Genomic DNA, 15,289 nt, shown 5'->3' with positions numbered 1-15,289 from the left:
TGATTGTAATTGTCATTTTTTTTTTTTGAGTGGATGAAGTAAATATTCAAATAAAAATTTTAAACGATCGTACAGAGATTGGTGTAAGTGGTAGAGATTTGAGCCGTCTGATTTTAATCAACTAAAAATATATAAACAAATTAATTTGTAATTAAACTTGCATATAATCCATTAATTTTAATATATTTTTAAAAAACTTATTTACACTTTTTTTATAAATTGCATATATATATATATATATATATAGATAGATAGCTGAACATGAAAATGAGTGATCAGTGGATGGAGAATGATGATGAAGGTGAGAAATGAGAATAGTGGAGCATTGAGTGGAAGGCAAGGACACACTTGTGTTTCAATTGGCAAGCATGCATACACACTAGCGTGACATGTTTTTGTTGGAAAAATGATTTAAATGTTTATTTATTTATTTATTTTAGGATTTGATGGTGTTGTGAAATGCAAGCAAACATAAAGAAGAATTTGACAGGGCATGGTTTATAAAAGTTAGTTTTTGTGGTTTTATTTGATTTGGGCTTTGACTTATTTTTCAAGTGTGGCCATTTCATTGCCACTATACAACCTCTTGCATCATGTCTTATCTCATGCCAACATCATCATGCATCCCTTCTCATGGATTGTTATTTGATCATCTTAACTATATCAGGTTGCTTCTTTAGTTCTGCCGAATTTTTTTTTTCACAATGCGACAAAACACCCCATTTAAAATTTATAGTCAAGAATGTATACGGTTTTGATCTCAGGTCTTTCAGAAACAAAAATCTCATGCAAGAAATCCAGTACCAATAGACCAAAAGGTTGTTGGTAACATTCAAATTTTCAAATTAGATGTGATATTTTTACTAATTAAAATAATATTAAAAAAATAAATTTTGGATTAAATTGACAAATCAAGTCTAAATTTCAACGGATGTTGGGTTTGTCACACCAAAGCCTTACAACTGAAAACACAAAGTCTATTAGGGTTTGGATTTGATTTTTGGATTTGAAAAATTGAGAGACCTCAAATGGACAATTCATTTTATTGCGGATTAAAAGACACGTAGTTAGAGGGACCTAATAGAGTATTCCACTTTATTTATATAGTTGGTGAAAATAGAGTGCAATTTTAAAAGTTGTATTTCATAAATAAAAACGCTTTTTTAAGGTTTTTCTAACATCAATTAAAAATAAAATAATTAAAAAATACATTTTTTTTTCAAATAATATTAGTCAAATAGCTATATCTATTATAAACTCAGCTATTAGAGGAGTATACCTGAAAATTTTATATTATATGTTGTTATATTAAAATATTTTGTATAATTTTTATCGTTTATTTTTAAAAATAAAGTTTAAGCTATAACTGAAATTTAAATATCAAACTAGTCTAAATCTACTTGGATTTGATTTTTTTTTTAAAATACGCTTTGTTAATTTTAATTTTGAATTAAAATCCAGTACGGTTTCAATCTTTAAATTTAAAATCAAGCTGAGCTTTTGAGTTCGAGCTTGGGCTATTCAATTTTGAGCAGAAATAGACCCAATCAAGATTGGCCCATTTAAGGCCCAATCCTCATGTGAATGTCAAGGCTTGTTTGGTTGAGAAATGAGCATTATTTTCACAATTAAATACTTTATAATTTTTTTAAAGAAATTTAATTATTTAAATATATATATACATATTAATTATTGCTACATACCTTATTAATATTAATAAACACTTATTATTATTAATTTAAAAATTAATTTTAAATCTTAAAATATTAAATTTTAATTAGTATTATTTAAGTTAAAATTTAATCAACTTAAATAATTTTTTTCTCCAGCCTAATATGTAAACATCAAGTGCTAACTTCAAAATTTTAATTTAAAAATAAATTATTTTCAAACAATTTTTTTTCTTGTTTTATCCTCAATGTAAACTCTATTTTATTTTAACAAGCTAAATTATAAATACGAAGGTGATCTTGAGGGATTTTTTGCAAGCTAATTATCTTGTTAAACAAGTAAATATAAAATTAAAAAATTATCAAAGTAATTCAAAAAATTAATTATATTCCATATAAAGTGATTTTATGGCATTTTAGTTTCAACACATAAATAAAAAAAAGGGCCACTGTTTTGCCGTGAAACCCTTCTTCGTTTTCAAAAATCATTGGATTTTGTTTTAAGATAATAAATAAAAAACACAGGGAGTACGTTGCAAATTCAACATCCAGGTACTTTTTAGAAATTTCATTAAACTCAGGGGGTGTTTTGGAATTTAAAATTATCCAGGGACTATAAAAACTTTTTAACTGAAGATTTTGCGAAAAGGCCCTCTAAATAAAAAAAAAAATGAACGTGATGCTGTGAAGTGTTCTCATTTTGTTCTTCGAATTCGGAAACCGTCCTTGGTCGCCGGAATGACGACGGAGGCGATCCCGGTGGTGGATCTCCGGCTCCTCTCGCAGTCGGAGCTGGCGTCGCTTGCTCGTTCCGATCCCTCCGCCTTTGATCTCCGCCGCTGCGACGACGTCGTCGTCCCCCGCATCGACCGCACCGTCTTCAACGAGAGCGCTGGAAGCCGCAAGCAGACCTATTCCCGGCTCCGCCTCGCCTCCCGGGCCTCCGCCGACCCCTCCCACACCCCCCAACCGCCTTCGATTCGGGACCCTGATCACGACCTCATCCTCTCCTCCCTTCGCGCCTTCTTCGCCCAGGAGGTCTCTTCTCAACCCCTAGCCCTAGCCACGATGCCTCAGCCTCCACCTCCGCAATTCCTGGAGAGGGATCGAGAGGTTTTGAATGCGAAGGGGGTGACAGTGGATTTGGTGGCGTTGGGGGAGAAAGTGGATCCGTTTGGGGAGGAGATGAGGCGGCGGACCGAGGGGCTTGCTACGGTGGAGGGGCTGCTAGGTTTTCTTACGGGGCTTGATGGGCAGTGGGGGAGCCCGAGGATGAAGAAGAAGGTCGTTGATGCTGCGGGTTTTGGGGACCATTTGCCGAAGGGGTGGAGGATTTCGATTGGGATCAAGAAAAGGGAGGTGGTTCCCCGGTTGTTTTGCCGGAGATACATCAGGTTTAAGCTATGATTTTTCATTTCTGATTTATTTCTCGTTTTTGACATATAGGCACAAAATTATTAGAGTTAGAGCTGTAAAAAAGTTATCTTTTGCTTGCCTTGTAGATTGAAAGCTATTTGTTGATTCTCTGGCAAATTCGTGATTCTCATTGTCCATAGAAGTTCTCTAGTTTTTATATTCTGTTCTTGAGACACTATGGTTGATGGTGATAGCATATGGTTTTCATTCAGTTTTAATGTTTCATTTTCTTGTATTATTTCTTGTGTTTCATAGACAAGTGAAAGTTTGTTGAGTAGTGTAGATTCAAAATCATGTGCTGATTCTATGACATATTCACTATCTTCTCATTTATAAAAGTTCTTGAATTTTTGTACTCTGTACATTAGAAACTCTGGTTGGAGGTTCATGAATATATTCTTTTTTTTTTATTTGCTGTTGTAGTACTTCATTTCTGTATTGTTTTTTGTTCTTTATATACAAGTAAAAATTTATCGAGCTATTGCTTGCAAGAAACATTCCCTTTGCTTGTTCTGTAGATCCAAAACTATGTTTTGATTCACTGTCAGATTCATGCTCCTCATCCATAAAAGCTCTTGAAATTTTATGTGCTGTATATGAACAATAACTTTTGTATTCTGTGCATAAGCAACACTGGTTAGAGCTTATGAATTATTTTTTCCCTGGCTATGTACAAGTTATCCGGCAACTTTTATCTGCATGTCATAGTTAGTATCACTTTCTTCATGTTGAGGAGTCACACTGGCTGATTTAAGCCTCAAACTCAATGCTGATATCTAATATTGATTTTTAACTATTCATCCCAACTATCTAAACTTTTGGGTTATAATATCTTTGGGATACAACCTTGCAAATTTTAATCTACATGATAGCCAATGAGTCCCCTTTGAGTTTAATGACCAACCCCACAAATATCATTTAAGATCTTATTTTGCTTTTACCAACCTGAATTGAAACTAAATTTTCTGACATTAGCTTTGTGCTTCATTTCCTCATTAAATCACAGGTCATCAGTCCTTTTTTTTCCTGCATTTTGTTATAAATGCTGCTTTGTTCATATATTTTAGCCAATAGTTAATAAATTCACATAAAATTAGGTCTTTGGTTTATATATATATATTTGAGTGTAGATGTGCATGCTGTTAGAGCTCTATCAATCCTATGTTGCAATCATATTCCTGTGTTAAAAAGTCTCTTGATATTGCATGAGAAATATCATCAGGTATTTAAGTGGTTCTATCTTCCTCTCTTCTACTTTTTTTTTCAATTTATTTTCTTAGCTGGCTCATACTTGCGGGAGCTTCTCTTTATCGTTTAGCTGAGCAATTAATAATTGTAAAGGTGCAACTTTGGCATTTTAATGTCTTGCTTTTCCATTTTATCCATATTTTTGAAATTCAGCTGCTCTATTTAAATTATTTTTTGATTTTATACGCTTATATGTTCCAGTCCTTGTGGAAAACGGTTCAAGTCTTGCAAGGAGGTTTCTTCTTATATACTTTCTTTGATTGGATCTCAAGTTGCTAGCCAGCCAATTTTACAACAAACTAGTGAAAGTCACTTTAAGCATGAGAGATTGACCCATGAGCACGATGTAAGTATATCTTAACTCCATTTATTGTCTTCTTTTCACTTCACTCTCACAACCATGCTATGTCTAAACAGCCTGTGGGCCGTGCTTACCAGTCGGACACTACAAAGGAAATATCTGCATATCCTGCCACAGCAGACATATTCCATGGTTCTACTGATCATCAGAAGCAAATTGTTTTGTATACACCTAGTGAGCAGGGAAACACCAAACCTAACCGCATATTGGAATGTGATAAATGCAATCTTAGTTTTAGTGGTGATGAAGAGTATTTGCAGCACCTTGTAACCTTTCACCAGAGGAGTGCAAAGAGACGTAAGCTTATCAAAACTGTTGGGGACGGTGTGATTATAAAAGATGGAATGTTTGAATGCCAATTTTGTCATAAAACTTTCACTGAAAGGCGTCGCTATAATGGTCATGTTGGGTCTCATGTGAGATATCAAGGTGTGAGTTCTGGAGCATTTCCAGATGATACTATCACAGAGAACATTATCAACCCATCTTCTTTGACAACAGTGCCTTGTGTTTGGTCTGAGGTTGATGTCTCTGCCATCAGAATTGGAAACCGTTCTGAATTAGAATCTTCCGCACCCAAAAATGTTAATGAACAGCATACCACCACTTCTTTAAATCGTGAGTTGGAGACAAGAAATCAGCCAAACTACTGTGCAACTCAAAGTGCTCAAGAACCCTGCACAAGCAAATCTGTTGTGGAGCATGTGTATGATCATAATGAGCCCCAATCTAAATCTAACAAAACTCTTGACACTTGTAATGGCCTTGCAAATTCTACCATAGTATCTCCTGTTCCTATTGATGTGAATAATGTGATAGAAAATCACTCACCCAAGTGTAATGCTGAGGAGTGCATGAGCGGATTAATTGATGTTCAGATTGATGGTTGTGATATGATCACTGTTAGATCAGAAGAGGTTGTTATGGCTACTGTTGTCAAGGCCACAGAACCTAGCACATGCCTGAACGTTGTATCTCCACCTACCGATGTGCGTGATTCGCCCAGTGAAAAAATTAGCAAGATGGACAATGTTCTCAATTATGTTCCTGGTTTTCCATCTGAAATGCTGGTAGAAACTACTGAAAGTGTGGATATTAAATCTGATGATGAAGCACATGATGATAACTTACCTCAATCTCTTACCAATATGGAAACTTCAAGTGGCAGATCTCACAATGGCAAGGATCTTTCTTCTTCAGATGTGATTTCTGTAATTGAGAAAAATGGGAAAGATCAGAAGGTAGATTCTGAAGGTACTTGGATTAAATTATCCAGTTACAGATCAGTTGATGATGGTGGGACATATGAAGATCATGGATTTACTCAAAGAATTGGGAAACCAGTTTCTATTGACATTGACACATCAAATTTTGGAAGCGATTTTGGAAATATCCATGTATTATCTGATAAAGGTGATGATATGGATGACACTATATGTGATGATCTCCACGTCAGCGGCGAAGATCATGGATTTACTCCAATTGGGAAACCGGTTTCTATGGAAATGGATACACCAAATTTGGGAAGTGATTTTGGAAATATACATGTATTAGCTGATAGAGGTGCTGATATGGGGGACACCATCGATGAAAATCTTCATGTCAGCCGCGAGCAGGGAATAAATCTTAATAGCTCTGTACCTACTCCGTTTTGTGATGTACACGACCAAGGTGTTGGACCAGGTTTAGGGTTTTCATTCAACAATGACAAAAGGGAATCTGTGGTCAAAGAAACAGATAAGGATGGTCCTCACCTAGAAATCTGTTTCCAAAGGAATGCTGAATATGGTGGAGATGCTGTATGTGATGATGCTGACAATGATAATCTAAGAATTGCATTGCAGCTTAATGTTCCTAACATGTCATCTTCATGGTTGTCACCATCTTCTGAACTTCCCATCCTTGATTTGATTCCAAATCAGGTAACACTTCTTGTGGCTGTTAGGATGCTTTAGAAGTACAGCATGAACTTTATTGAAATAAAGAAATGACCCCCGTTGGATTATCTACTTGGCCGAATACTGTTTCAATAACCATAAAAAATTTGGTCTCTCCTAAAATAACTTTCGACAATTTACTAACTGCTGAATAAGATTTATTCATTTCTAAGTAATGATTTAATTAGTTAAAAAGTTTTAGTTCACATTCCTGGATTATATATATATATAAATTTAGTACTAATGAGCCACTTTGCAAATAGCCATGGTTATGCAACCTAGGTATATGAAAAGGCATTAATTTGGACACTTGATTTAAGTAAATTTATCAAGCAATGTGATCTAAGTAAATTTTTTTACTTTCTCCCTCACCTAACATCTAAGATAGGATAGTAAATCGTATTAACATATTAATGGAAAAGTAATTCTGGCGCGTGAATGTAGTCACAAGATTTCGACTGATTGTGGACTATTTGTGATGTCAAGAAAAAAACAATGATATCATATCTTCTAAATGATTTCTTGCTTAATGCGTCTTTAATTGATGGAATGGTTCAAGCTGCCATTGAGTGAGACATGCATCATAAATTCCTTTCATCAAGGTCCATAATTTTCTTGATTTTTTCAAGTGTTAAATTACCATAAATGCTCAAAAACACAACCATTATGGTAAAAAAGAGTTTTATACTCTAGTCTTATCTCTGAGTCAAACAAAAATGCTTTTAAAACAATTGTTACTTCTAATCAAATAACACATTTACATGCCTTGTAGTTTCCATGCCAATAAAAAAAGTAATGGTATATTGCTTTTTATAGAACATGATTATGAGTTAATTCAAATATCAAATGAGTTGAAATAAATCAGATAATCTGTTTTTGAATTTTTTGTCACCTTTTTAAACAGAAGTTATGCTTGATTTATCTGATGTAAGAATAGGAAGTAGCATACAGAGATCACAATATATTTTTCTGATATACTTGCTCTAAGAGAGCTGGTTTTGTCCATCCAGTGTGAAGGTTCATGTGCTGGAGAGAAGCATGAGAACATTTTAGGTTTTGAAGGGTTGAGTGAGGGCCGGATTGAACCTTCAGATTTTGTTCTTCTAAATGGACAAGCTGCTTCGCCCGGGTCAGTAATGGAGTTAGACTATATTTCAGGACTCGAGGATAAGCGAGGCCCTCCCATTCAGCTACAATGGGATGAACCAGTGCCATCTGATGTTTCTAACTGCAAGTTTACGACTGTATGTGTTTGGTGCAACAGAGAGTTCAACTGCGAAGGTGATGTTGCTGAAATGCAGTCGAATACACTTGGTTTTATGTGCCCTGTTTGCAAAGAAAAGCTTCCGGGATAACCTTAAAATGGTAGTATTTGGATGGAAAATTTCTGAAACACCTTTTGTTGAATTCTTTTATGAGTTTAACATGGAGATGTTAAATTCCCCAGAAGACAAGACATTGTCAAATTCTTCTTGTATGAATTTAGCATGGAGGTTTTAAATTCCCTAGAGACAAAATTGAGTAATTTCAGTGTAATGGTGTTGATTTTTCCTATAAATTGCCAAATTGGTGCTTGATTTTCTTTGTTATTGTTGTTATGTCTGTATGTTTTTATGATGAAGAGTGTGTGGCTCTTAGATTGCTGGCTGTACATGGAATGTTGTGAGTTTTGTATAGAGCTATTCATGAGCAGATTGATAAATGAGGGAGACTTGCTGGAGAAAAATAAAATACAATAATATTTATAATATAATATAATATTAATATATATTAACTATTATATGAAAATTTTTTGGATAAACAATTTAAATAGTCTCACATGGTTTTTTTGTGTGTTTTTATTTTGATCACATAGTTTTAAAAAAATTATGATTTAGTCCTCTATTTTTAATTTTTGTTATAATTTAGTTATCTGAATAAACACCAATAACGCCAGCTCTAAAAAAAAAATGTGTTCTATAGTTTGTCATATGTGATTGTCGATGACCAAATTGTACTAAAAACTAAAAATAGGAGACAAAATCATAATTTTTTAAAGCAGGGGATCAAAATTGAGCATGCAAAAAAAAAATATGATATGAGATCATTTAGATTGTTTATTAAAATTTTATAACTTACTCCGTTCCTATTTATCTGTCATAAACTCAAGTTTTTTTTATCTGTCATTTTTTAACATTAAGAAGCATTTATTATTTTTTTCCCAAAATTACCCTGACACTCTATTCAATTCTCTTCTTGAAATTTAATATGAGAGAGAAATGTAAAGATATAAATTAGGGGTAATTTTGAAAAAATAACTAATTTTTTATTAAATTATGTGAAATAATGTGAGATTCGGTTATTGACGACAGATAAAAAAGAACGGATGGAGTATATGATTTATTCTATCTAACAAAATTTAAACTAGAAATGAACTTCTAATTCGAGCAAACCACAGTTGAGCTTTTATTTGCATGAGCATTCAACCATCACAGTTGCAACCTCTTCATCAAGAACTAAGAAGATCGCACTCACTTTTTTTTTCTTCTTAGCTTTAATTTTTATTCAAATGCAGTAAAGAGAACCGAGGAGAGCCATCGCGTCAATAATTTTAACTCGCATGCGAAAAGCTTAACTTTTTGTGATTCGCAATTCATGATAAGTGTTTAATCGATCGTAATTGGAAAATTCAACAATAATTATATATGACTCATACCACTGACAGACATTTACATATGCATATAAAGTTGAACACAATTTTATTGGTTTTACATAATAAGTTTCTGTTTGTATATGTCCGTATTTCTTAGTATGCAAAGTTGAATACACTTGTTATTGGCTTTACATTTTTCAAATGATTCTAAAGAGTAACGTAATTATTTCCCTCTATTTCTCCCCTATGGTACATTCATGAGAGAGAGTGAGAAAGAGAGATGTATCATTGATCACATGCAACTAAACTCTCATTCCTTTATTTCATTTGCAGGTTCCTGTTCTAACACTGCTTTGACTGCTGCTGATGTTGAGCTTAAAGCCCTTGAAGCTGCCATTGCCTGTGCTATTCAACGGGGAGTTCTGATCAATCATCTTTTCCTTACTAATGCTGATGCCTATAAAGCTGTTCTTCAAATGCAACCTTTTGAGAATGTGTCGGTTGTTCAACTTCTTCTTATCTCTACTGGCAATCCTCTTGTTTATCCTGGGCCTTTCCTGTATTCAAACTTGCAATTCATGGAGTCAATCTGCATAGTCTTAATCTTTTTTTTCATGGCCGTGACCTTCCCTACTGGATTATGAAATGTTTCAGACATAATGGTTTTGATTTTTAACTGTTCAGTAGCTTATTTGTATTTGGGTAGTGTCTTGTATCTTTTTGTTGTCTTTCTTTTGCTAATAAAATAGCTTTCGAGCTCCTTTTTATTAAAAACTAAACTTTTTGTTTAACAAAGACATGTGCAAGTTTTCATCCCATGAAAAATCATGCAAAGAAGACAAACAACCAACTAAAGAAAAGCTAGAAATTTGGAACTAAGTTTATACCATATTTAATCTTTTGCACCTCATGATCCTCATCAGCATTCATGAACTTCTTCCATAACCAATATTCCTGCTTCCAAACTCTCTTGGTCTATCTCATCAATCAGCACTACTTTTGTTTCCAACAACAAAAATACATTAGCACAATCCACACCAAACAAGTTTAATTTTAATTTCCCAAAACCTCAGAAACCTCCCAATCCTCAACATTAATATCCTGATTAAACAAAGACAATGAACAAGTGTTTGATAGAAGATGTTTTGTGCACAGACATTATGGAAAGACAAATCAAGAAGAGGAAAAAAGAAACTACAAAACTAATACTAGCTAGAACTCTAGCTAATAATCTCAACCTTGAGTTCCCTTCTCAACCTCAGCAAGCTCATGTCCATCATCATCCACAAACCTCTTCCAATACGGATGCTTTTTCCAGACTCTCTCCGTCATCTCATCTATCGGAATGCCTTTCGTCTCCGGCAGCAGAAATGCAGCGGACAAACCCATGATGACGATCCAAGCCGCGAAGAAGAAGAAGATGCCAGCCTTCATATGGCACAACATTGATAGAAATGCTTGAGCAATGAGGAAGGTGAAGAGCATGTTTGAGCTAACAGCAAAGGCATAACCTGCTGTTCTTGTTTCTAAGGGGAAAGTTTCACTTGGTATCAACCATCCAAGAGGTCCCCATGACCATGCAAATCCAGCAACAAACACACAGACAAACACCACCACTGCAATAGCTAATCCCTTGTCTAGTGAGTTATTATCATGCAATTTAGCCGCCAGAATTCCTCCAATAATTGTCTGTGATACAAAAGATTACTATAATGTCATATAAATACATAAATAAACATTCTGAATTTTATTAGTAAAAGTTGATATAAACACACCTGAGCAATGAGCATCTGAACAGCAGCCTGAAGCAGTAACTTCCGCCTGCCAACTCTGTCCACAAGAACAATAGAAACAATGGTGGAGAACACATTCACAAGACCAGTAATCACAGCGGATAACAATGAAGCATCGTTTCTGAATCCCATTGTTTGGAAGAGCACAGGAGAATAAAACATGATGGCATTGATTCCTGTGAATTGCTGGTATACTTGGATCATTATGCCGATGATGAGTTGAGGTCGGCTATTCCTCTTCCTGAGATTTCTGAAAGGGTGCTTCACTTGCCAGGCAATTTCACTAGCACGAACAAGTTCTTGGAATTCGGCATTCACATTGTTTGTTCCGCGGATTTTCTTTAGTACTTGTAGGCCTTCATCTTGTTTCTTTCGCTCGATGAGGCTTGTTGGAGTCTCGGTTATAAGCAAAGAGCCAAGGCAGAGGATGCTCGCCGGAATTCCTGCAAGACCGAGGGAGAGCCTCCATCCCCATGGGTGCAAGTTGGATGTGAAGTAGTTCACAATGTTTGCTATGAAGATCCCAATTGTTACTTGAAGCTGGAAAAGGATGTTCAATGCTCCTCTGATTCTCACTGGTGCTATTTCTGACAAGAACAATGGAACAGCCTGCAAAATTTTGATAAACATTATTCGATTATTCAAATATTAAACAACTTTTGATTAGTTTAAGCAGATTGGGAATTTCATGATATCATGCTAATAATTTAGTAACTTAAGTGTTGTTTGAGATTGTCATCAGACCTGGTTAGCAAATCCTACTCCAAAACCAAGAAAAATCCTGCCAATGATGAGCATGGGGAGATTCATGGCTGCACAATCCAGGACAACACCAGTGAGAAAGAAAAGGGAAGCAGCTTGCATTGTGCGTTTCCTGCCATACTTTGTGCAGGCTTTGGATGCAAAGAAGCTGGCAATAATGGCTGCCAGGTAAAGTGATGAAGTGAAAAGCTGAAGGCCCTGGTTATCATATTTGCAGTAGTTGCTCTCTTTGACCTCATGTTTTCTCACATAAACTATATGAAAGAATTTCTTCAGGAAATCATCCATTGCTGTCACTCCCCCTGAGCACAACCAAATCAACAACGAAAAAACGTGATAATTTGGTATTGAAAAATAGGCGACAAACTACCCTCAATTTAAAGAGTGTCAAAAGGAGATGCACTGGTTCAATGACTTTCTAAAAATTTATTAAGTTGGTCATGCAACCTGGAGATTATCATTCCCGCTATAGAGGAAATCCATAATGAAACTCAGTGTATAATATCAATCTTGTCTCAATTAACATCGAGTAAACAATACTCTATAGTACCTTGTAGGCTTTAAAACCCACATCTCTCAGCTCACTATTAAAATTGCGATGTGCAGTGGTTTTGAATATTATATATCACTCCCTATGGTAATAAAAAAAGCACCCACTAATTTTAAAAAACATTAGCCTTCATCATTAAAACAATAAAGAGGTGCACGAGGAAAATGAAGATTTGTCTCGTATGCAGAGTGAAGACCCACAAGTCATATATGTTAGATGTATATATGTATGTATATGTTGTGTATAGGAGTATATACCTATGTTATATATTTGTATTGTATTGTTTGCCCCTATAAGTAAGACCTAAAGGGTCATGCATGCCTTGGGCTGGCATACACTTCTTTCTATCCTTTTCTATCATGGTATCAGAGATAAGGTTTTTCTCTTCTCTTGTTGACCTCACCGGCTCTTTCTTTCGCCGGCCAGCCCCCGATCTGAGCATCAGATCGTATTCTCCTCCTGTTTTTCGTATCAAGAGCTAGGTTTAGGGTACTTCTTCTTCCTCCTTCCGATGACGACCGAGCATCCCCGGCCACCTAAGCCTACCCCCTCTCTTTTCTTCCTTTTTCTTCATTGTTAAAAAAAATAAAATAAAATGCGACCAAACTCAGAATCGCCACTGCGCAGGCCGCCGATCCCGTCCGCCCAAGCCCCACTCATCCTCTCTCTCTCTCTCTACACACACACACACATCTCTATTTTCTTTTCTCTTGATTACTGGACTCTAGCCGACCATCCTCTTCTATTGCCAAGTCATCGCCCTGCCACCGGTCACACCGCTGACCACCATCCTCTAAGTTATCTTTTCCGGCCACGTTCTTCGGCCAACTCCGGCCATCTTCATCTTTAGGCCATCTTCTCCCGGCCAATTTCTTCTCCAATACTAGTAAACTCTTTCTTTTTCTTTTGGCCGGATTCTTCTCATCACCGGCAATCTCCTTATCCCTTTCTCGTTATTTTCATTCATTCTTCAAAAACCGCCTGCAATCTCCCGTCCACGACTGTCCCTAAGCCGGCTTGCTTCTTGCGCCACCGTCCTCGCCCAACAGCCGATCACTTCTTCTTTTTTCTTTGAAAACCCACCTGTCTGCCAATTACTCATTTGAAGCATATTTTCACTTCCAAACACAACCAGCCAATGGAGAATCTTTCCACACACAACTCCAACGTAGCATCTTTCCACACACAAGACTCCAATGAGCATATTTTCAAATAGAACACAACAAACTGTTGGGGCCCATCAATTTTATCTTGTCTCTGAAGAATCTTTACAATCACATGTTGACAATCTGCAGGGGCCCACCATATAACTCTTTATACCTACATTGTGTATATTATATATATTAGTGACAGTGCACTATTTTCGTATGATCGTATTTATACAGTACTTTTATTGTTACGCTCTAGCACCCCATGTATCTTTCTCTCCTGTGACGTCGCTCGTCAGCCGCGCTCTTGCGCCGCCAGTCTGCCGCGTCCCCTTTTCTTTTCTCTTCCTGTGACGCCGCCCGTCAGTCGTGCACTTGCACCGCCAGTCTGCCGCGTCCCCTTTCTTCTGTGACACAGCCGGCCAGTCTCTCTTGGTGCTGTCGTCTTCTCATTCTCTTCATGTTATCCAAACTCAAGTCATACTATCCGTCTTGAGTTTGAGGGGGGGTGTTAGATGTATATATGTATGTATATGTTGTGTATAGGAGTATATACCTATGTTATATACTTGTATTGTATTGTTTGCCCCTATAAGTAAGACCTAAAGGGTCATGCATGCCTTGGGCTGGCATACACTTCTTTCTATCCTTTTCTATCAATATACACCAAAAATCAACTTTACATCCAGATTAAAAAAAGAAAAAAAAGGTCTTGTAGACATTCCTCGTCAAAACACTAACACTAAATTAATTGTTCACATAGATTAACTAACAAAAAAAAATAATAAGCACAAATCATATACACCCAAAAAAAAAAACATCCATTATAACTATTTTTAATAAAAAATATATCATTTTTCAATGTTTGTCGTCTTTGTAAAAGAAAAAAAAAAATCACCATTTTCATCAACCAAATCAAGCAAGATACAAACATTTACAAAGCACAAAAACAAACAAAGCATTAAAAAGAAGAAAAAAAAAACATACCAGATATTCCAATATCATATCCAAACATAAGTCCTCCGGTGGCAGCAATGATGGCACACAACACAACATACCATGTGATCTTCCCTTCAAACTCAACATCACCGTCGGCCCCGCCGCCGGTGCTCGTCGGCATCGCAAAACCTCCCATTCTTCTTTCCCTTAGCTTCAAATTCTTCAAATCTTTATGATAAACCACAAAATGTATCTATCTATATATATATATATATAAATTAATAGTAGAGAGAAAAGGATTAGAAGAATGTTTTTTTGAGTCTTTCAATGGAAACGAGTCATATTCTTAGCGATGAGTTAATTTCTAATTTAATTATAATTTAATTGTGACATTAATGAGTCATTAAGAGGGTAGAAAACCGAAATTTGTCTCTTTCTTTGATAAATATGGATATGAATGAAGATCTAATTTACTCTTTTTTATGTTTTTTTTTGAAAGATTTGTTCTTGTTAACAACCTTATCAATTCATCCTAATTGTACGTTTGTTAATTTCACAAGGAGGAGAGAGAAAGAGATGTAAATTATGGTTATGAATAAATTTTTTAGGGACTTATTTGCAAAAATTTAATAATAATATATTGTTTTTAAAATATATTAGCTCTTATATATTTTGGTCATTTGTTTACGTTAAATTTATTATTTTATATTTCAAGGGGATAAAAGCATTTTTTTTATTTAAAAATAAAATTAGATTTGATTATATTATCTACGGCAAAATGGCAAATATTAAGATAGATTTGATTCATTGCTAAATAATTTCAAAAAATAATC

General features: G+C 35.3%; 2 protein-coding genes across 3 annotated transcripts; one reads left to right on the top strand and one right to left on the bottom strand.

Annotated features, from left to right (window-relative positions):
* Nucleotides 1-2,351: 2,351 nt before the first annotated feature.
* On the top strand, nt 2,352-8,214 carry LOC120277160. Its single transcript, XM_039283910.1, has 4 exons — nt 2,352-3,064; nt 4,536-4,680; nt 4,752-6,617; nt 7,643-8,214. Exons 1-4 carry the CDS (start codon nt 2,409-2,411, stop codon nt 7,985-7,987), a joined length of 3,012 nt encoding a protein of 1,003 aa, XP_039139844.1. The 5' UTR covers nt 2,352-2,408; the 3' UTR covers nt 7,988-8,214.
* A 2,082-nt stretch (nt 8,215-10,296) lies between these two features.
* On the bottom strand, nt 10,297-14,739 carry LOC120277375 (sugar transport protein 8-like). Of its 2 annotated transcripts, none has more exons than XM_039284193.1 (4): nt 14,505-14,739; nt 11,802-12,121; nt 11,040-11,666; nt 10,297-10,953 (listed from the first exon to the last, which is right to left on the bottom strand). In XM_039284193.1, exons 1-4 carry the CDS (start codon nt 14,650-14,652, stop codon nt 10,498-10,500), a joined length of 1,551 nt encoding a protein of 516 aa, XP_039140127.1. In that variant the 5' UTR covers nt 14,653-14,739; the 3' UTR covers nt 10,297-10,497. The 2 variants fall into 2 exon arrangements, with proteins under 2 accessions (XP_039140127.1, XP_039140128.1); XM_039284194.1 differs by lacking the exon at nt 14,505-14,739 and adding an exon at nt 12,627-13,709.
* Between the last annotated feature and the right edge of the window lie 550 nt (nt 14,740-15,289).

The sequence above is a fragment of the Dioscorea cayenensis genome, chromosome 15 (genome assembly GCF_009730915.1).
Source record: "Dioscorea cayenensis subsp. rotundata cultivar TDr96_F1 chromosome 15, TDr96_F1_v2_PseudoChromosome.rev07_lg8_w22 25.fasta, whole genome shotgun sequence".
Lineage (NCBI taxonomy): Eukaryota > Viridiplantae > Streptophyta > Magnoliopsida > Dioscoreales > Dioscoreaceae > Dioscorea > Dioscorea cayenensis.
This window is presented reverse-complemented; position numbering and strand designations above follow the sequence as displayed.

What these genes read in the sequence shown, in the direction of transcription:
- LOC120277375 (XM_039284193.1), bottom strand. Translation starts at nt 14,652, where the DNA reads ATGGGAGGTTTTGCGATGCCGACGAGCACCGGCGGCGGGGCCGACGGT. An exon ending in ATATGATATTGGAATATCTG is followed by an intron (nt 12,122 to 14,504) that starts GTATGTTTTTTT and finishes GGTTGTGCTCAG; the next exon opens with GGGGAGTGACAGCAATGGAT. An exon ending in GAGTAGGATTTGCTAACCAG is followed by an intron (nt 11,667 to 11,801) that starts GTCTGATGACAA and finishes AAAATTTTGCAG; the next exon opens with GCTGTTCCATTGTTCTTGTC.
- LOC120277160 (XM_039283910.1), top strand. Translation starts at nt 2,409, where the DNA reads ATGACGACGGAGGCGATCCCGGTGGTGGATCTCCGGCTCCTCTCGCAG. An exon ending in TTTTGCCGGAGATACATCAG is followed by an intron (nt 3,065 to 4,535) that starts GTTTAAGCTATG and finishes TATATGTTCCAG; the next exon opens with TCCTTGTGGAAAACGGTTCA. An exon ending in GATTGACCCATGAGCACGAT is followed by an intron (nt 4,681 to 4,751) that starts GTAAGTATATCT and finishes ATGTCTAAACAG; the next exon opens with CCTGTGGGCCGTGCTTACCA.